Raw genomic sequence first — 21,792 nt, forward strand, 5'->3', positions numbered from 1 at the left:
AGAAGAACGAGACGATGAAGGGGTTTTGCGAAAGGAGACACATTTCGACGATGACGTATGACAGGCGACATCAGGAAAGGAACAATTAAACGGAGTAGGAGGAGGTCGGTACAATTTATTCTGACACATGGTCAACTCAAACTCGCAACCTAAATCAATAATTTCGTCAACGCTGTCAACCTGGGATCTTTCGATATACAACTTGTAATCAGGGGTCAGATTTCAGTAAAATTGATCGAAGACTTCTTGGTCAGGGACCTTAAAACACAGTCTGTTGAGTAGGGTTAGGATGCCATTGGCATAGTCATCTATGCATTCACCAATCCCTTGTGTTCTGTTGAATATTTCTTGTTTTAAGCAATAGTCCATGTCAGACAAACCAAACCTCTGTTAAATTTGTTTGGCGAAATCGTCCCACGATCGCACATTCACTTTAATTAACCTATGCCATTTGAAAGCTGGTCCCTGTAACATTCCCAGGATGACCAGGACGAAAAGGTCTAGGGATAAGGAGCTACATTCAGCAATGTCTTGAACTCTCTCAAGAAACTCTAGATCTATTTCCTTCCTCTGAAAAATGTATTGCGATTTTTCGAATTTGACACGCACGGATAACTTGCTCATTGATACAGGAGCTTCTCTCAGCTTCGTCCCCATTGAAGAAACTCGGGAACATTAAAGTGAGCAAAATTAATGGAATTGTTAAGGGAAAGTATTACATTGGTGATTCCCCGTTGCCTTCCATTGTTGTAAATAGGATATGAAAATATAACACTTCTCGATATATATTATTCTCTCAACATAACCCATCAGCTGATTGATATTAATTGTATACTAATTGTATAAGAGTGTGTCCAAAAATCTTGGTTAGAAATATAGTTGAAACTAAATACATAGACAAGTTGTTGTTGTTGTTGTTGTTGTTGTTGTTGTTGTTGTTGTTGTTGTTGTTGTTGTTGTTGTTGTTGTTGTTATTATTATTATTTTATTCTGCTGTGCACTAACAGAAATTAAAACTGGCATTAAATGCTTAAATTTTGAATGAATTCCACAATGCATTGTTCATAGTGTATAGTTTTATAAATTGCTGCTTATATTAGCCTATGTTGAATAAAGAAGACTCATAGTAAATATATTGCAACATTTTAACCAGTCTTAATCATTACCTGTTCCTCACAAATATGTGCATATCCTATATTGCAAATTTATACTTGCCAGTGTACCAAAGTTATTGATTTACGTATAATATAGAATCACTTGTTGACTTGGAGATCGAGTTATTTATGTTAGCTGACATTATTTCAGGCCCCTGATCTCAGCTTGTATCCACCTGATGTTTTGGGACCCTACGATGATATCCCTCAAGAGACTATTCCTTCATATGTTGGTGAAAGGAAATATGTGGAAGTGTTTGTTGGGGAGGTACGTGACCCTACTACCTTCTGGGTCCAGTTGTGTGGTGCTGATCATCGCGATGGCCTGGACAGTCTTATGGATGATATTCAGTAAGTTTTAACAATAATTTGTGCTTGGTGGCAGTAACACTTTTTACAGTAATTTAATAGCTACACAAAATTATAATCTTGAGAATGCATTGTCAATATATACTAAAGGCTGCAGTGCAGGGGTGCTCCATAGTTGTCTGGCACAATATGTATGAGATTGAAGTAGTGGGTGCACCCCGCTATGGGCTGCCACAACCACACTGAGTGATATATTTCAGAAAGAGACGAAAGTGGCTGTACATTGCTTCATTATATGCTCTCGAGTGCTCAACGGAACCACAACAGTTTGGGATTCTATAATATCCATAGGTCAGTATAAAATAGTTCAACACCTGGATTTTGACCGCATCCTCGATTCAGGATTGTGCTTTAGAAGTGGTCCCTTGGTCAGTAATACCATTATTTATGATAGCTTTTTGAGTTGGATCTTCCGATATTTTAAATTCATATCCATTCATTCTTCATAACATTTTTTATTTTGGTCAGTGGATGTTTTTGAACTTTAAATTTAACATTTCATTTTGTACCTTTTTGTACCATTAGGGGCCGATGACCTCGATGTTAGGCCCCTTTAAACAACAAGCATCATCATCATCAATAGTTCAACACAAAATGGCAACATGTATCCCAATATGTATCCTCATGTGAAATAACGAGCATGGATTCTTATCCCAAAGGAGTAGATTTCTTCTTGATATAATATGACATTAAATAGCCTCCTGAGCACTATTATATTATCTATAAGAAGTTACATAGAGATTTAGTTGAAATTATTGAGAGTAGTATTTCTCCCATTTATTTACGGTAATAGAGATGTGGGAGGGTCTACTACCAATATAAATCTCATGTGCAAACAAGTCAGTAATACAGTCAGCGAGTAGTAACATTGACAACAATGTGTCGCTAACAGAATCAGCTGAATGTTGTAACATATTGGTTGTAGACTTCAGAAAATAAACTCATAAATTATTATACGCAGGGATAATATAAATATACCACATCAATGACCAATTAATAATTCATGAGATATTATTTATTTATTTAGTTAGTTAGTTAGTTAGTTAGTTAGTTAGTTAGTTAGTTAGTTAGCTTATGGCTAGTACATAACTCTACATACAAAACATTCAAAAATATAACAAACAATATAACACTTCAAACAATGAGCCAATCTCAAAAACAGTTCACAATCAAATCCAAACTGTCCAATCATTGTACAACCCCATCAGAAGCACACACAAACTCCTTCAGCTGACCTCCTTGGACATTCAATGACAATATGATGGACGGACGGACAGACGGACGGACTCACCACAGTCGCACTCAGGGGAGGACCGCATACTCCACTTATGCAACATCGTCCATGATTGGTACGGACTCTTGAGAAGAACCCAAGTTCTTCTGGGGAGATTAAAACCAGGTGGTGGATGTTGAAGACTAAAAGAGGGTCTGCCATTCATCTCTGGAACTGTGTTGGTCCACTCCGATTGCCATTCATCAGAACTGTTAAAAGTTCCTATTGATAAGTTCCCTTGGAGACTGAATGGCGGAGATCTTGATTTCAGACGTCCATACTTACAGAAATAACCACGTCTTCATGAATGGGAAGACTTGGGTTCATTGTTATCTTCTTGAACTCACGTTTTAGGTTGTTTTGTCTCTGTATTCTTGGAGGTGTTATGTGGCTCAAGACTAGCAAACAAAAAAGAGGAGTAGATGTGACTGCGCCGCTGACAATGCACATCATCTGATTCTGAACAACATCAATATTCTTAACATAAGGGCTATTCAGCCAAACAGAAGAACAATACTCGGCTGTAGAGTATACCAGTCCCAATGCTGATGACCTAAGAGTGGTTGCTGATGCTCCCCATGTAGATCCTGCAAGTTTCTGAATGATACTCTTCCTGGTCTTCAGTTTACCAGCGGTATTCATTAAATGTTTCCTGAAGGATAGTGTCCGATCAAGAGTTAGTCCAAGGTACTTGGGGTTAGGATTGTGTGGTAGCGGAGACTTGTCGAGGGAAACATACAAAGTAATGTTTGCCTGCCTGTTATTAAGCTGAAAGAGACAGGTTTCTGTTTTACTGGTGCTAAATATCAAACACCACTTATCAAAGTACTGTCTGAAAATGTCAAGATCTCTGTTTAGAATTGCTCCTATCTCATTCACATTGGATTGCTGAGTAACTATTACTAGGTCATTCGCATAAGCAAATTGACGTGATGTAGTGCTAGGTATATCGGCAATGTACGTATTAAACAGCAATGGAGAGATCACAGATATTTGAGGGAGACCAACGTTGAGCTTTTTAACTTTACTATGTACGTTATCCTTAACTACCTGGATCATTCTATCTGATAGCATGTTGTTTATGAGTTGTGACATTACTCTGCATCCAACAAGTCTAAAAAACTTATACAAAACTCCCTCTCTCCAAAAAATATCATAAGCGGCTGTAAGGTCTATGAACACTGCACCACTCTTCAGTCGTTTTTCAAAACCTGCTTCATTGTGGATTGTTATCGCAAGAACTTGGTCTTCACAACTACGGTTAGGTCTAAAATCGGCTTGTTCTGCAGGGAGTGATCGTAAAACTAGAGGGCTTCTTCTATGTAGATGAGCCATTCCAGAAGTTTGTAACAGGCACTCATTAGAGCAATTGGACTGTAACTTGCAGGACAATTAGAAGGTTTACCTGGTTTCAGAATAGCCAGAATCTTGGTTTGTTTGACCTCTGGAGGAAGTTTGCCTGTAATCAGGATATTTGAGAAAAACCGTAACAACCATTTCCTGATTCCTGCCCGTGGTACCCCTGCTAAGGTATTTGGAATTAAATTTCCATTACTGAACTGAACATCAGCACTTGGCGGTCAGACTCTGTCTCGTGATCTCCTGACCAATGGTACACAAACGACAGCTCATAGAAGCTCTTTCAGAGCCAATCAGCCAAACCCTTGGGTCCTGTATTACAGAGTCCTTCAAATTAACATAGGGCATATGAGTAAGTCTAAGGCTGACTATTTGTCCAAACTGTCATTAGAAAATAACTGATTTAATTCCTGAGTGTGGTTATAGAAATGTATATGAGTTGATCTTACTGAACCAATAGATGTGACCTCGGGAGTTCGACAGGGCTGTATTCAATGCTTTTCCTACTTGTGTTGGAGCTGAGGAGAGTGTATCGAGGTCGGAAAAGGGGGATCTACTGGGGCTTACAAGATAGGTTAGAAGACCTTGTTTTTGCAGATGACATCTGCCTACTGGCTCAACGGTTCAGAGATATGGAAGAGAAGCTTAAGCGGTTGAAGGATGAGGCAGAGGATGCTGGACTTAAAATAAATATTAATAAAACAAAGGAGATGAGGGTCAATTCTAAGATTGATGATAAATTGTCTATAGATGACAAAGAGGTAAAACAAGTAGACTCCTTCATATACCTTGGGAGTATGGTTACTACAACTGGAGGAGCAGAAGAAGACATTAAGAGTCGTATCAGGAAAGCAAATGGTGCTTTTGTTCAATTGTATCCTATATGGAAAAACAAGAACATTTCTAGAAAAAATTAGCTACGACTTTTTAACTCAAATGTTAAGTCCGTTCTGCTTTACAGCTGTGAAATGTGGAAAGTTACCCAGAAGACGACTAAACAACTGCACGTCTTTGTGAATCGCTGTCTTAAGACGTATCATCAACAGAAGATGGCCAGATGTTATTTCAAATGAAGATCTATGGGAAGAAAGTAGTCAGCAGCCAATAGAAATGCAGATAAGGGAGAGAAAATGGCGTTGGATAGGACATACTTTAAGGAAGCCCGCTGGAGCCATTGAAAACACAGCGCTCGACTGGAACCCCCAAGGCGCTAGAAAGCGTGGACGTCCGAAGAAGACGTGGAAAAAGACGATCGAAGAGGAATGTCTAACAGTGGGAAAAACTTGGAATGAAGTGGAGAGGTTAGCCAACAATAGGAACAGATGGAAATATTTCACGGAAGCCGTATGCTCCAGGAGGAGCAACAGGAAATAAGTCAGAGTAAGTAAGTCAAAGAACATGAGTTGGACGTCACATTAGAGTTTAAGACAAGAACGGCTTTTTCACTCCAATATGACCTAATGTCTTGTACTTCAGTGCAAATTGTTATATAAAAAATATTTATTTATGAATAATCCTAGTATACCATCCACTCAGAGCTCTGACTTGGAGTTAGATTTCATGGCTGATGATGCCTGCAATGACAGGCGAAACATGTACCATACTCAAACTTAATATAATGACAGTGTTATAGTTCTAAAGGCTTAGCTAGTATTGAATAGGTGGTTTGCAATAAATTAATTTTTTAACATTTAATAAAAAAAACTCATCTTCAACCTGTAACATAAATATGTGAAACAACCAAAATAATCCACTCAGATATATGTACAGCTGTTGATTCCTTCTAAAATAATAGACAATAAATGCGTGCCACAAAATAATCATAGCGACAGGACATGCATTAATTTTGAAGATTCCTTCCAATTCACAACTCAATTACTAAATACTGAACTTCACTAGCATTCTTTCTTACTGATGATCTTATTATTCTCTGCTGCTGAAATGTACAATCCTACCATACGTGGTTTAAAGTATCAACGTAGAATCTTGCTGCTGGTTGTTCCATACCTGTAAATAGAATGCATACCTAAGGTGTATGATCAGTTTACTGAAAATATTTGGATGACTCCTTGTTAAATCACCACCATTCTACTATCTAATCACTCGAGGATACTGTGGCATTCATCTTCTATATGTTGTAGAAGTCCGCCATGGCGAGTATGGCATATAACGAGAACCTCGTTATAACAACAGTTTTTTATCTGTCCCTCCAAAATTCCTATATTTAACTGTAGATTATACTTTGGTTACCGCGAGAGCCCTATCACTGATGCATCCGTTATTTCGAGCAATTAAGTGTGCACGATTTTTCCCCTTACTAATATTTATGCACCCAGCAATTATATTGCATGCGATCCATCATCTTCGGTATCGCTTCCTCGCTATATTCACTAGCGAGCTCTCTTTTCGACATTTGAAGGTGATATCGGAGTCGATTAATAATACCCGTCGATTGCTGTTCCGTGAAAAAAATCTAAATGAAAGAGAACAGGTTTTCTTAATAAATGCTTAAATAATATGTGTGATAACAGTTGTTAACACGTTAAAAATTAAAGCTGAAGTACACGATCGCTTACTTTTAATGCTAAATAATGCAGTTCAGTAAGAATGGGATACACCTCAAGATATGGCAGAGTGCATCATTGATTTCAGAGGTTAGTTCATATTTTATTGCGTCTGGTTAAATTTCAGAAAGGCTATTCCCATGTAAATGTATACAGAGAAGGTTATCAATTCTCTACTGGCACTCAAAATATCTTTTCATGATACAGACAGTATTGTACCATATCCTGTCCTAATTTCGGCCTAGCTCAGGAGTAGAAGCACATGGTGCGTCCGAATAGGGTCAGTAGCAAATTTAAAAAATTCTAACTTATAAAATACATTAAAATATATGGACAAGTAATACATACATAAATCTAGTGCATGAGAACTCAAGAAATTGGTTAAAATGGATTTAGGCTTATTGTACTAAAAACATAAAAAGAAATCGTACTAAACGAAAAAATCAAATAAAACAACAAACCACTGGTTGTGTCAATCAAAGAAAATCACACGAATTTTTACATAAATTACAATTATTAAACAAATTATTTACAAACTATGTGGGTAACGAACCAGAGATATTAAGAGTGTCTCACATGGAATGGAATATGGAAAAATTTGCATATTGTCGTTGCACGCTTTAAATCCCTAGTTCTTTGCTCGAGGGCTGGATTTCCTAAACTGTTCACGATATACGACAGTAATACCCGGTCCACATATTCCAAACACTCGGGCACAAACATATAAAATACTTGTTCAGGACTGATTTGAATCACCCTTCCAAAATTGTCACAGATTCTATTATATGAGTCCGAACCCATGATCACAGATGAGGTCAGAACCTCTTTTCCTAAAAATGGCCATCGGGCTATATATCCCCATTATTGAACAAATGACAACTTTACAACAAAGAAATAACACACTGGACACAAAATACAAAATTACAGTATGAAAAGAAACAAAACCTGGAAAATAAAACACACAAATTATATACACTAAAGTTCATAGAAATATAATTTTTAAGAACATCAGTTGAAAAGGCAAGAAGAGATAGAATTCAAAATATTAAAATCACAGAAGAGCTAAATATAGAACCGTTAGTACAGAACATACAGAAAGCAAGACAGATGTTTCAGACATGTAAAAAGAATGAGAAAGGCACGGGTAGCAAGAAGGGAATTAGAAAGAGAAGTTAAAGGGAAAGAGACCAGTTGGAAGACTGAGAAGAAGGTAGATGGATCAGATTTGGAAGGACATTAGAGAAGCTGGAATGGACGTGGCGGAAGTAATGGAGCAGAAAAAGTGGAAGGACAGAAAGGAGTGGAGGGGGCTTGTTAACCACACCCGGGCAACTGGAATGGGACATTGATGATGATGGTGATGATGATGATGATGATGATGATGAAAGTTTATAGAGCTGTCAGGTCAAGAATCCAACATATCTGAGCACTGGATGTCACACATCTCATGTAGGTAGGCTACAGCATAGTAGTAGCATGTAACACAGCAGAGAAATCACCTGATGGGCGACAGAAATAAACAACCAGCTAGGTCTTCATGGCTAGACGATTCACAAACGTAACAGGACTATTTGTAAAACTGCACTACCCCTCTCTGAGCAGCGTACAGCTGAGTCGAGAGTCGTCAACTTCCTGAGGCAAGAGTGAATGGCACATCCGGCCTTGACAACATTCTCAGTGCTACAAATAAGCACACAAATCTGGCCAGCAAACACGGCTGACAGCTTTACATAATTACACATTTAACAGGCAGGTTCATTATCTCGTCATCATCATCACGGCTCGAAATATAACATCACGGCCTACCTCTTAGCATCTCAGCCCCAGTAAATATCCGCAGGCAACTCTCTAGCCTCGCATATAAATAAACCTCGGCTCGGCGACCGGTACATACCCATGAATTTGCCTGCCACCGCACTTAAAGACCCTACTCTCGGCATTGAAAAGTCTCACCTTGCGCCTTCTCACAGCTGAAATTCATGCATCATGCAACCTAAGATCCTAGCCTACACTGGCTCTAGTCTAATCCGCTCTCCCTGTTCAACACTGGTGGCATACAGTCCACTAGATTTTTCACGAAGAAAATACCCATACAAATCAATCTTAACATAAACTGGAATAAAATACAAATAACAGTAACACACCCCTATATCTAACCTGTTCTTTCCCTCATCTCCCATCTAAATATTTACAATACACAGCTCAGGGACTTAGCATGCATTCAGCCCTAAACGTATTTAAATTTACTGAAATGAGCCATACAAATACCACTCTGGCTTTCATTTAACAGTTAATTGGCGTCTCCGAAGACCTTAAAAAGTAGTTAGTGGGACGTAAAGCAAATAACATTATAAACAGTTAATTAACACATTTAAAATGGCCTTTCCTAGTGAATCTAGTTATCACATCACATGCTTAAAGAACAAAAGGACTTAACTTGGTGGCAACCTCTCCATCAGTAGCGAATACATGCCACTATGTCACACGGGCTTAGCCCATGATTACGACACACAGCACAGGCATGAAGGTCCTCTTGTCAACTCCTGGGTAGTTCATGGCTACTGTCTTCTTGAATAACGGAAGCAGGCCAGCGAACGCATGAAGAAGTATTGGACACAGAGAAAACTCCGCACGAAGAGAAAGAAATGAAGTTTTCTTCTAATTGTAATTTATATGGTACAAAACTTACAAAAAGCTTCCTCTGTATACCAATTACTAAAAAACAAGAAATTTTTTTAAAGAAGGGATGTTGCAATCTTGTTGGGTGCTTTTGTACCAGATGTGCTTTATTTTCTTCTTCTTCTTCTTCTTCTTCTTCTTCTTCGTCTTCACCTTCTGATTTTGGGTTACTTTTGAACCACAGAAAACTGGTTTACTGGTTCATCTTTTCTTCTCCTTCTAGAATTGTTTCATCCTTTCACTGAGGTTCCTTCTCCTTTCTTCTGACCAAGTAGTCTTTGCCTTTGTATGTTGTTCCTGGAACACCTTGAATTGATCAGCCTCAGTTTGGAACATTATTCCAGATCTTATTTGTATGCATCACAACTTTTTCCGTATCTTTTCTTGTCTCCTGAGCCCATTTTATGGTCGTCTTTACATCGGTGATGTAGGTTATTTGAAATTCTTTGTCCTTAAAATTTCACTTGTCTTGTGCATTGTGTCTAATCTTCTCTGCATGGCTGTATATGTAGATCTTCGTTTCTCCTATTTTTGCCAGGTGCCATTTCTTCTCTTAACAGGTTCTAGTATTTTCCTTAGAATTTTTCTTTCTTTCTTTCTTTCTTCCTTCTTTCTTTTTTTTTTCCTAGCTCAATATTTTCTTATTCTTTACCAGGCATTCTGAGCTATACAGTGCCTCTGTTTTGACAACTGTTGTAGTTTATTAGATTAGAGAACTAAAAAATTGTTGTTTGGCATTGCATTATGTGGCGCAAGTTATTTTCCGACAAACTTGGCTGATTGTTACATGTTATAAATCTCATTTTTGGTCCGTATTGAAAATTTACAATTCAATAAATAATATGTTCTTTAATCCACCTATTCAATACTCTAATTTCCACTTATAGTGGTTACATAAACAGACTATCAGTTAAATGGGACATGTTTTGCTCTCAGTTTAGGGTATCTTCTGCCTAAAAATCTTCAAGACTACACCTTATATTAATATAGAAGCTAAAAGTTTAGCCAGTTACTAAAATTCAGTACATAAAAATGTGAAAAATGATACATTATACAAACATGTTAATTGAAACACTGTCAATGATTAAACCATAAACTATTTCGTCAGAGACTAAAACTTATTCCGTTAAAAATTCTAATTAAAATGGTTCATTTAAAATTGTTAGTGAAATACCAAAGTGACAATGACATAATGCCAAAAACATGAGGGTGTGAATCACAAGCACAAAACTGAATGTCATAAATACAACATATTCAAGGCTGCTGATGAATTCATAAGCATAATACAAAATTTTAATATTCCACCTACTCAATACTAAAAAATCATGTGATGTTTTTACAAAAACATTACAATGACATTAAAAGGTACTAGTTTCGGTCCACTGTGGACCATCATCAGCCTAGCCAAATTACAACAGTAAAAGACATAGTGATAAAAATAGTATGGAGAAATGAGAGGATCTAAAAGGATGGGATGGTGGTGGAATGACAGATAAAAGTGAAAAAACCGTATTTGCGAATAATGATAAAAGTAACAGAAGTGTTCACAATGACAAGTAAAATCTTGTGAAGTCACAGTAAAAACTCTTGATGAGATAGTCAGGTTGGTAGTTGCTCCTCTGTTGCACGATTGACATATATAACTACGTATATGCTTCTAGAAAGTTGTAGATGTAAGTTCCACTTTTGCGTAGAGGGAAGAATTGTCCAATGAGACTAGCACCAGATTAAAATTGACAAAGTTGAACCTGTTCTATGGTGGAATTAAAGGCTTTCTGTGTTGAACAGAAGTCTCAGATCAATCGGGACCCCAATGAACCTGGGGAAAGAAGATAGTATTAACGCGGGTAATCGAATCCGACAAGACTCAGCTCACCCCCTCCCCCACAAAAAAGCAACATATAACAGTCTTGTACATAGAGCATTCAACGTTCCCATGAATAAAAATGATCTTCATACCGAATTGAATACTATCCGCTACATCGCCAGATTCAATGGCTTCAATAGCCATTTCATAGAAAACATCATTAACAAACATAAATTTCGCCCCAAAACCACACTTAAAAAAGAACCACCTAAACATGACTCTTTTTCCATCTTCACTTACGTCAATGGAATCCACAAGATCACTAACGTTTTAAAGAAAAAAGGTATGAAAATAGCCTTTAAAACCAACAACAACAACAACACACAAATCTTACATAACACATCACGTGTTAATAAAATAAATAGGTACACAAAATCAGGCGTCTACAGGATTAAATGTAATACATGCTCTAATATTTCTTATGTGGGGCAAACCGGCCGGAGCTTCAACATTAGATATTTAGAACATTTCAATGCAGTCAGATACAACAAATTTTCAGCTATCGGCCAACACATGGTCGACTATAACCACAAATTCACGAATATTGAAACAGACATGGACATTCTCAAAATAGCTAAGAAAGGACCTCTACTCAATATAATAGAGAACTTTTACATTCATTTAGATCAATACTTTAATGCCAACTATAACCTTAACGAAATAACTGAGAAACCCAATATTTTATTTGACCTTTTCATTACTTATTACAGAAAAAACAAATCGGCCGTTCAAAATTCTTTCTTTAAGTCAATTAAGGGTCCCCCGACAGTACAAACACCCTCACTTCCTCTCCCGTCCACCCCGCCTTGAACCTTCCCATCCCTCCCACCCTCCACCACTTACGTCATTCCTCCCCTCCGTATTCACCTACCCCTTTCCTGCTGATCTACTCTGCGCCATGCTCACTCCGTAAGTTGCATTCAATCCAGCAAGTTTGTTCCACACAGCGCAAGGTGAGTCATCGTTTATATTTTCCGGTGCCTCGCTTGTTCTCCATTCGATTACCCGCGTTAATACTATCTTCTTTCCCCAGGTTTATTGGGGTCCCGATTGATCTGAGACTTCTGTTCAACACAGAAAGCCTTTAATTCCACCATAGAACAGGTTCAACTTTGTCAATTTTAATCTGGTGCTAGTCTCATTGGACAATTCTTCCCTCTACGCAAAAGTGGAACTTACATCTACAACTTTCTAGAAGCATATACGTAGTTATATATGTCAATCGTGCAACAGAGGAGCAACTACCAACCTGACTATCTCATCAAGAGTTTTTACTGTGACTTCACAAGATTTTACTTGTCATTGTGAACACTTCTGTTACTTTTATCATTATTCGCAAATACGGTTTTTTCACTTTTATCTGTCATTCCACCACCATCCCATCCTTTTAGATCCTCTCATTTCTCCATACTATTTTTATCACTATGTCTTTTACTGTTGTAATTTGGCTAGGCTGATGATGGTCCACAGTGGACCGAAACTAGTACCTTTTAATGTCATTGTAATGTTTTTGTAAAAACATCACATGATTTTTTAGTATTGAGTAGGTGGAATATTAAAATTTTGTATTTACTTTAAGCATAGTCTCAACTCAATACGGAACCTAACAATGAAGTTTATTACTTTTAATCATAAGCATAAGGTGAAACTGAAGCATCAGTTGAATTATTGCAGAAGGGGCCCGTAGCACTGGTAGGCAATATTATTGTCTGAGACCTTGTCAGGAAATATTAGTAGATACTGGAAAACGTTCTATGTTTAATATGTTATAATAAGAGACTCAGAGCCAACAGAAGGGCGGCTACCAACGCAACAGTAAATAGCAAAAGACAGCTTTCAACAAACATGTAGTTCTAATAACCACCGTCGGATGGCAGTACGGGGCACGGTGGCCAGCCATGTACTCCTCTTTGGTCTATAATACAGTCAAACACTCAAGAAGCTAAATAATAGGAAGTAGAAGTCGCAAGCGAGTTACCTAACCTCAGGAGTAGCACGCCATAGACGTCTACCCGGGGCAGGACCTGCATAAATGCTCTTGTTACGTCACGTTATAGTACTTCTTTGTTGTATGTCTTAATATTTGTTTTGGCCAAAATGTCAAAAAAAGAAATATGATTCAGTGTTTAAAACCGCTTATAGGGAAGAGTTTCCATGTTTCATTCAATCCAGGAAGGGACCAACGTTCACGTTCTGTACATATGTAGGTGTGATTTTTGTTGCACATGGCAGGAAGTGTAATATACTCAAATATGTGCAGACGAAAAAAATATAAAGGAAGTGTCTAGTGTGTAGAAAGAAACCAGGAACTGAACTTTTCATGTCATTTATCGTAGAGCATGACCTGCTTGTAAATTGTGCCGATCACGCGGGGCCTTTGTTTTGCAAAATGTTTTCTGGTTGAAATCGCTAAACGATGTGTGCGCTAGAACGTAAACAGCAGCTATCATTATAGAAATGTGCATGGAAGAAATGGTGAAAATTGCATCACATTTGTAGGTGAATTCATTTTCTGTTGCTACTGATGTTAGCAATAAAAGTGACTCGAAAATATATCCTATTGTTAACCTTTTTTTTTTTTTTTTTAGGCCCTTCTACTCTCTGTGCATTATTTAGAAGGGGATGCTACTAGAGCTAACTTGTCAATCTTTTGCTCTCAACTTTTCAGACTGCCTAGCTCTTGGTGCTGATAATGCTCCATTAAAGAATGAAATAATACTGATCTGCATTTAGGGCAGTCGCCCAGGTGGCAGATTCCCTATCTGTTGTTTTCCTAGCCTTTTCTTAAATGATTTCAAAGAAATTGGAAATTTATTGAACATCTCCCTTGGTAAGTTATTCCAGTCCCTAACTCCCCTTCCTATAAATGAATATTTGCCCCAGTTTGTCTTCTTGATTCCCACTTTATCTTCATATTGTGATCTTTCCTACTTTTAACCCTGACAGTAACACGTCTATAAATATCGCTTTAGTTACACCACACGTTTCGAAGACGTGTCACTCAAAGCCTATTATTTAAAGTTACATTAAAGTTACCAGATGGAATGAACAAGGAATAGAGGTGGTGGAGGGGATAACTCTCCCCTCCTTAAGAGGAATAGATGGCATTCATTCGCACAACACGTCAGAAAAACGTATGGTGTTACTGTCAGGGTTAAAGACGCCACTCAAACTTATTCGTCTACTAATGTAATTCCACGCCGTCTCTCCATTGACAGCTCGGAACATACCACTTATTACATTGATAAATATCATTTTTGATCCGTATTGATGATATTTGATTGAAATAATAACGAAGTTAATTTATTAATCTGACCACCTCAAACTTTGCAACATTTTTGTAACGCTACGCTTTCGTCGGAAATGGTGTGACAGGATGTTTGAAGTGGGAAAATAGTAACATAATCATCGTAGGCTGCTCTTGTCATCTAATTAATCTTGCTGCAGATAAGGGTACGGTGTGCTTGCCTGTAAATGTAGGTGAAAGTATAATTGATATATTTTATTATCTAGAAAGGAGTTCAAGGAGGAAAGAAAAGTTCAGAGCATTTCAGACTTTACACAGCAGAGAGATCAGGAAAATTCTGAAGCATGTGCCTACTTGTTGGCTATCACTAAGAAGGTGTTTAGATAGGATTTTGCTGCAGTGGGACTCAAAATTGTGAGTATTCTCAGATGGAAACTTTGAAGACTTACAAAATTCCTAAGCACAGTCTAACTGCAGATGTATCTTGTTTGTCTGAAAAGGTGAAGCCCATCTATTGGAGTTGAGTGTCAGCATAGGAGACGAAGAACAACTCTACAAACAATGGTCAATGTAATGCTATTGTTAATCAATGTTATGGGCTTTAGATATTGTAAGCCTTCACATTTAGTTTTCTTCCCACTCTGAAATACCACTCTTATAGTCGGTACGGTAGAACTGAATAAAACATAAATGATTGGAAATTCTATTTTCTATAACTGTTGTTATGTAGTACTTTTCGATAGGACCAATAACATAGGTATTTAAAAATTAAATGTTGGGCGCCTTCCCCTAAACTACAGTTTCATCCAGCTTAGACTGTAGTTTCTTATTCCCCGACTCTATATACCGATTTTATTAAATTCTGTTATCCCATTTTCTCGTGGCTTGGCGTTGATATGGACTTAGCAACAAAAATACAAATTCGTGAATATCTCTGTTATCATAGCCTGCACGGTAAAAATGTGTTAGACATAAACAATCGGGAATTTATTTCTATGTTATAGTATGTATGGATAGGACCACTAATAATATAAATATTTGAGAATTAAATTTTAGGCCTTCCCCTAAACTACCATTTCACTCAGCGTGAATAAAATGATTTACAGCCTAGATTGTAGTGGCTCATCCCCCGACTTTACATACCGATTTTCACTAAATTCTCTTCAGCCGTTTTCTCGTGATGCATGTACATACAGACAGACAGAATTTATGGAAAAGTAAAAAGTGCATTTCCTTGTTACTGTGGACATGACCGTTACATTGCCTGTGATTAGTACCACTATATGTGGAACACCAGTGGGTTTACGTTGCCAGTGATTAGGACCATTATGTGAGAAACACCCTGGGTCTCTGTTTCTCATGAGTGGTGCCATTATGCGTTTCATACCATGGGTTTACACTACCTCCGATTAGTACCACCGTCTACATTATCTGTGATTAGTACTACTGTATGAGGAACACCATGGTTCTACTTTACCAGCGATTAGTTCTAAGGGCTGGTGACCTGGATTTTGGACCTCTTTGGACAACAAGCATCATCTCATAAAATGCAGCATTGTGAATTGAATCTACTCATTGTTTTGGATTCATCTTCATTTTTCATCACCATTCGTTTTAGATTCTAGTCAGTTGATACATTTTGAAGTTTTAATTATCGTTTCATTTTGTTGTGCCTCGTACCATTATGGGCCGATGACCTGGCTTTTAGGCCCCTTTAAACAACCACCATCATCGTTATCATCATCAGAAATGTGTATTTTTCAACATAGATGTGCATATTAGAAAGTCCTTTAATAGTTTAGTATTAAAGATGAACTACAAGTAGGCGCTCATATTTGGCATCTTTGTCCAGCTGTGAAACCCTTTGCACGTAGGTAGACCTGCATTATACTTTTGCTACACATATGAAGAACAGTGGAATGGTCCATCAATCGGATCATTCCCTTCTCCAGAAAAGCTTTGAAAAATTCTAATGAGTCTCGATAGCAATGTACACAGTAAGTACTAGATTAGTAAACAAGCCTGTTTTTAAGAATGCCTAGGTGTATGATACATGGCTCCTTCATTAATTGGATCTGACAAATATCTACATCTTTTCCTGTAGTACCTGCCTTTTCTTGGAGCTTATTTGGTTGTAATCTTGTATTATATTTAAGAGAAGACCATGTGGTGTATTCATTAACTACGAATTCATGACACAGTCACCTAAGAAGATACTCCCATATCCCTTGTTTCCTGTTTGAAACGCTGTTTGTTCCTTTGTAAAAGATCCATTTGCCTCGATTTGTTTTAAATGAACCGTAACTGTTAATATAAAATATATTTTTGTCTACCTTTTTAATACAGTTAAACCTGCCCTAATACAGCCTGTAACAATAAAGTTCGGTGAATGAAGTCGGAACGGTCGATCCAGCAACACTGGCGACACACAACGCTGCACCTGTGTAGCAGCAGGTTTTGACCCTGCTCCCAACGTTGTTCAGTTGGGCATCGTGTGTGTGCCGTGTAAGACCTGTTTGACACAGTGCGTGTCTAATGTGTTGGTTCTGAACTGTGAACTGGAACATGAACGGCCAAAAGATCAATGTACAGTTTTGTTTTAAGCTTGGCAAGACACCCTAAGAAACGCATGCGATGCTGGTATGTGTTTATGAAGATCAAGCATTGTCCTTGAAGTGTGTGTACGAGTGGTTCGCCCGTTTCCAAGGAGGCCGGGGAAGTGTTTCTGACAACACCCGTAGCGGAAGACCGGCGACCACCATCAGTGATTAAAAATATTGAGAAGGTGAGGACATTAATCACGAACAATCGGCGATTAACTGTGCGCATGATAGCGGATGAACAGCAGATTAACCATGAATCCGTGCGACAAATCGTTACCCAGAAGTTAGGGAAGAGGAAAACATGTTCTCGTCTTGTGCCACATCACTTGACTGACGATTAGAAGCAGGCACGTTTAGAGGCTTCACAGGTTTTTGTTGAAAGGTGGATGCGACACCAAATTTTCTTGAACTGTATTGTCACTGAGGTTGAAAGCTGGTGTCTCAGATACGACCCTGAAATGAAACGGCAAAGCATGAAATGGCATTCTCCGGGATTCCATCGTTGGAAAAAGGTCAGAGCCGAAAAGTCACGCATCAAACTCTCTTTGAAAGGAAAGAGACTTGACGATATTCCTGACATCCAACGAAACGTGACGAGGCTTCTGAACACCATCCCAAAGGAAGCCTCCTTGCAAAGTTTCCAGGACATGTATCGCCGATCTCAGCAGTGCATAGTTATGGGAGGAGACTATTTCAAAGGACAGTAAGGTCACTGTTGTGCATTGTTCATCTTTGTTGATAGTACAGGACTATTCACCAAACTTTGTCACAGGTTGTAGATCAGAGTGTCCAGTTTGGTTCTGCGAAGGCAACATGATGTCCGTTCGTTAAACACCCGTGGTCTTCTCGTGCGGTGGTTTAAGTGGGAGATAACATTCTCTGTGCGATATTGAAGACCCACCCTCGACACTGTTGACCTGGGAAACCCAAATTTGCATGCAATCTCTGCAATGCTGTGACCCGTGCGCCAATGATCATCCCACATTCAGAGTCAGTTAACTCGCAAAGTGTTGCCATCTTCACTACACAGGTGCCTGTGACAGACTGCTCAGCTATGCTGCAGCTAGCCACAACGCTCATAAGTCATACATGGCACATTTTCTAATGGGACACCCCTTCCTGTGACTTTTGGTCTGTCAGTGTACTTTCCTCTCGGACTTTCTGCTCTTTCCTCTCTAGTTATTCTTATGGTAGTTGGATGTAATCCACGAAGTTGGCAAGAATCAGTTATGTTCTGTGCTGGTCGGGTTTTGCAAGTGAGGTTTGCATCGAGATGCTCGGTGCAAACTCACTGCACTCTATTTGTCAAATATGCCTTCAAACACCATCCAGCAATTGTATAGTTACATTTTCAAGGAAATCTAGACTGTATTAAAAGTCAAAGTAGGATGGTTTTATTAAATGTTTCCTGTAGTTTGTCTATCTCTCCACCCCCTGTGGGTGGAGGACGCAGACAAAGAATATACCCACGGTATCCCCTGCCTGCCGTAAGAGGCGACTAAAAGGGGTCCCAAGGGCTCTCAACTTGGGAGTGTGGTTTGGCAACCACGGGGCCCTTAGCTGAGTCCTGGCATTGCTTCCACTTACTTGTGCCAGGCTCCTCGCTTTCATCTATCCTGTCCGTTCTCCCTTGGTCAACTCTTGTTCTTTTCCGACCCCGACGGTATTAGAGCATTTGAGGCCCTTCGTGGCCCTTGCATTCCTTCGTCCGTTACTTCATTCTTCGTAGTGATGGATCAATTCTCTTTTCTTTTTTCTTTCTCTCTACCCCTTGTGGCTGGGGGACCAAGACTAAGAATGCTCCCATGGTATCCCCTGCCTGTCATAAGAGGTGACTAAAAGGGGCGACCAAGGGATGATCGAATTCTAACCATGAGTACTTATAATTAGTACCACCACGCGGGGAACACCATAGGTCGCTTTTACTTGTGCGTAGTACCACTATGTTATGTACAAAATATGTTTGTGATTAGTAGCAACAGAGTGCGCTGTTGGCTTTTAGAGTACCTGTGACTAGTACTACTATATGAGCGACACAATTGTTCTGGCTTGCCTGTGATTAGTACCCACTATATGAGGAACACCTCGGGATAGTACGAGTCCCTGTGGTTAGTACACTTATGTGATGAACACCATAGGTCTCTGTTCCATATGTGAATTTCATTACCTGTGAGTAGTGCCATAATGTGTGGAATACCGCGAGTCTACACTACTTTTGATTAGTACTACAACATGACAAGTACCATGGTGCTACTTTCCTAGCGATAAGTACCATTATGAGGGGCCAATGACTTGGATTTTGAACCCTTTAGGTTGGTTTCACACCAAACGCGTCCAGTCACGTCACGCCTGTCAACAGGAAAATCCAACACTGAAGTCTCCCTTTGTTTTAGGCTACCACAGCTATATTTCATTCGCACAGACCAAGTCTCAGTCAAGTCAAGGTTAAACCAGTCCCGTCAAGTGGAAGGGGAGCCAAACCGGGCTTGATTCTGATGCATCAGTCCAGTCCAGTCTCATTGTTTTAACAACACGAGTCACATTCTGAGCAATGTAGTTATTTAGTGTTTTTTCCTTCTTTCGTTCTGTGCATGAATCTGGAAAAGTGGATTTTCTTTTATACAATTTTCTTAAATGCCTGTGCTTTGTAATTATGTTAATATCACTGTAATTATAATATTTATGTTAAAATAAAATGATTTGTATTGCAATTATTTTGTGTGGTGTAATAAATACTAATTTGCATTAAAAGTAGTATTTGTGTTAACTTGCCTTAACAATATTGCTAGCCGAAGCTCTGGTTGTATGGTCTTTCGGTAATTAGTGTTTTGCTTTTCAACTTCCTTTCGAACCAGGTCATCAAGCTTCACAAAACTTTTATATCTCATTCGGAAAAAAATTATAAAATTTAAACGGATCGTTCACCAAGTCGGGAAACAAATGAAAGAAAGCACATAGATATCCGTTCTGAAATTAATCGGATGAACCCGCAATCGTGATCTTGCTCTTTTTTTTTTTTTTTCGAACTATAAAAAACTATAAAACTCACCTTCCATTTCCAAGGCAGAAAAACTGAATTCTATCCACACCTTGTCCTTTCTTCTGGGGATATGACTGGACTAGACGTGCTTGGTTTGAAACCACAGGACTTAAATAGACGGGCTTGGCCTTGACGGACCTAAACGTACCCAGACGTGACTGGATTGACTTGTAAAGACTTACTTGGTGTGAAACCAGCCTTAGATTACAAGCATCATCGATTCAGTATTGTGCTATAGAAGCAGTCCCTTGGTCAGTAATACTATTGTTTTACGTCAGTTTCTGTGAATGTGTGGCATTGCAGGTCGGACCCACTGATTGTTTTAAATTCATATCCATCCATTCATTCTTTGACCTCACGTTTTGAATTCTGGTCAGTGGAGGATTTTGGACTTTTGTCATTACATTTCGTCTCATTTTGTACCATTAGGGGTCGATGACCTAGATGTTAGACCCCTTTAAACAACAAGCATCATCATCATCATCATCATCATCATCATCTGTCTACCTCTCCTGCCTGTACAGCACACACACACAGACAGAATATCCACTTGTTTATATTAATTTGGTTTGCAACTGCTGTCTGTTGTTGCTTGTGTTTTGTTAACGAGGAAGCCATACTTTCCAGTGTCGACTCAGTCGAATGTAACTTAAAAGCTCTTCAGTTTGTGGAACACACAGGCTAAATATAAACATTATACTACAACATATTAGTAAACAAGGGACACACTATCCCTTGTTTAACGATGGTTTTTTTTTTTTTTTTTGCAGGTATGTTGTAGTATGATATTTATATTTAACGTGTGTTCAACAGACTGAAGAGCCTTTAAGTTACATTTGTCGCTTGTAGTCAGACACATTTACATGAACTTTTGTTTTAATGTTTTCCATTTGAAAGATAGCTATCATATTTTTATTTTATTTTTAGGGCTTTCTACGTTTTGCATATGCACGAGTACAAGATGCCTAAAGCAGCTGTTAGGGCTAACCAGATATGTGCCTGTTCATACTCTTCTGATTGGCACAGAGCACGCATCCTAAGTATTCCTAATCTTGAAGAAGTCGAGGTGAGTGTGTTCTGTAATTCAGAACTGCACGCTATTTATAACATATTTTTCTCTTCACATTAGTCAGTGCTTAAGAGAGTCTAGATTTGAATATAATTTCAAATATTCATCTTATGTGCTTTTGTAGAAAGCAAAAATGTTGACAGTTTACATCAGTAGAATCCTTTTATTTAAGTTTGATATTACAGTGGAAGTTAATTATTGTGTTCCTCATAATAATGTTTTCTCATTTAGCACGTCATAAATTCAAATTCCCAATACACACCACATTAAATCTATGTTATATAAAACTACCTCATTTATCACTTCACAAATTTTCTCTGTTACCAAATAGTACAATCCCCTTTTTACCAGCCCTGAAAATGCTCTTTGTTGTCCCATGGGTATAGAATGTAATTTCCAATGCAGATAAGAGCCCTTGCTATAGGAAGCAGGTCAGGAAAAATTACACGATAATGGAAAAAGGCCCAGAATTCCTGAACCTCACATGGTAAATTACGCCTTGGGGGAGCAAGCTGTTAGCCTCGGGCAAGTTCACTTTTGCTTGCTGATTAACCCACCAAGTGTGTTT

The 21,792-nt window shown here is 38.5% G+C and overlaps 1 protein-coding gene across 2 annotated transcripts in view; it reads left to right on the plus strand.

The window, feature by feature from the left end:
* Window positions 1–21,792, plus strand: part of LOC136858067 (uncharacterized) — a 579,094-nt gene that overhangs the window by 195,273 nt on the left and 362,029 nt on the right. For both annotated transcript variants that reach the window (XM_067137317.2, XM_067137318.2), the window contains exons 11-12: window positions 1,306–1,505; window positions 21,083–21,221. In XM_067137317.2, the coding sequence (XP_066993418.2) occupies window positions 1,306–1,505; window positions 21,083–21,221 (339 nt within the window). The remainder of the gene's footprint in view (window positions 1–1,305; window positions 1,506–21,082; window positions 21,222–21,792) is intronic.

The sequence above is a fragment of the Anabrus simplex genome, chromosome 1, assembly GCF_040414725.1.
Source record: "Anabrus simplex isolate iqAnaSimp1 chromosome 1, ASM4041472v1, whole genome shotgun sequence".
NCBI classification, from domain to species: domain Eukaryota; kingdom Metazoa; phylum Arthropoda; class Insecta; order Orthoptera; family Tettigoniidae; genus Anabrus; species Anabrus simplex.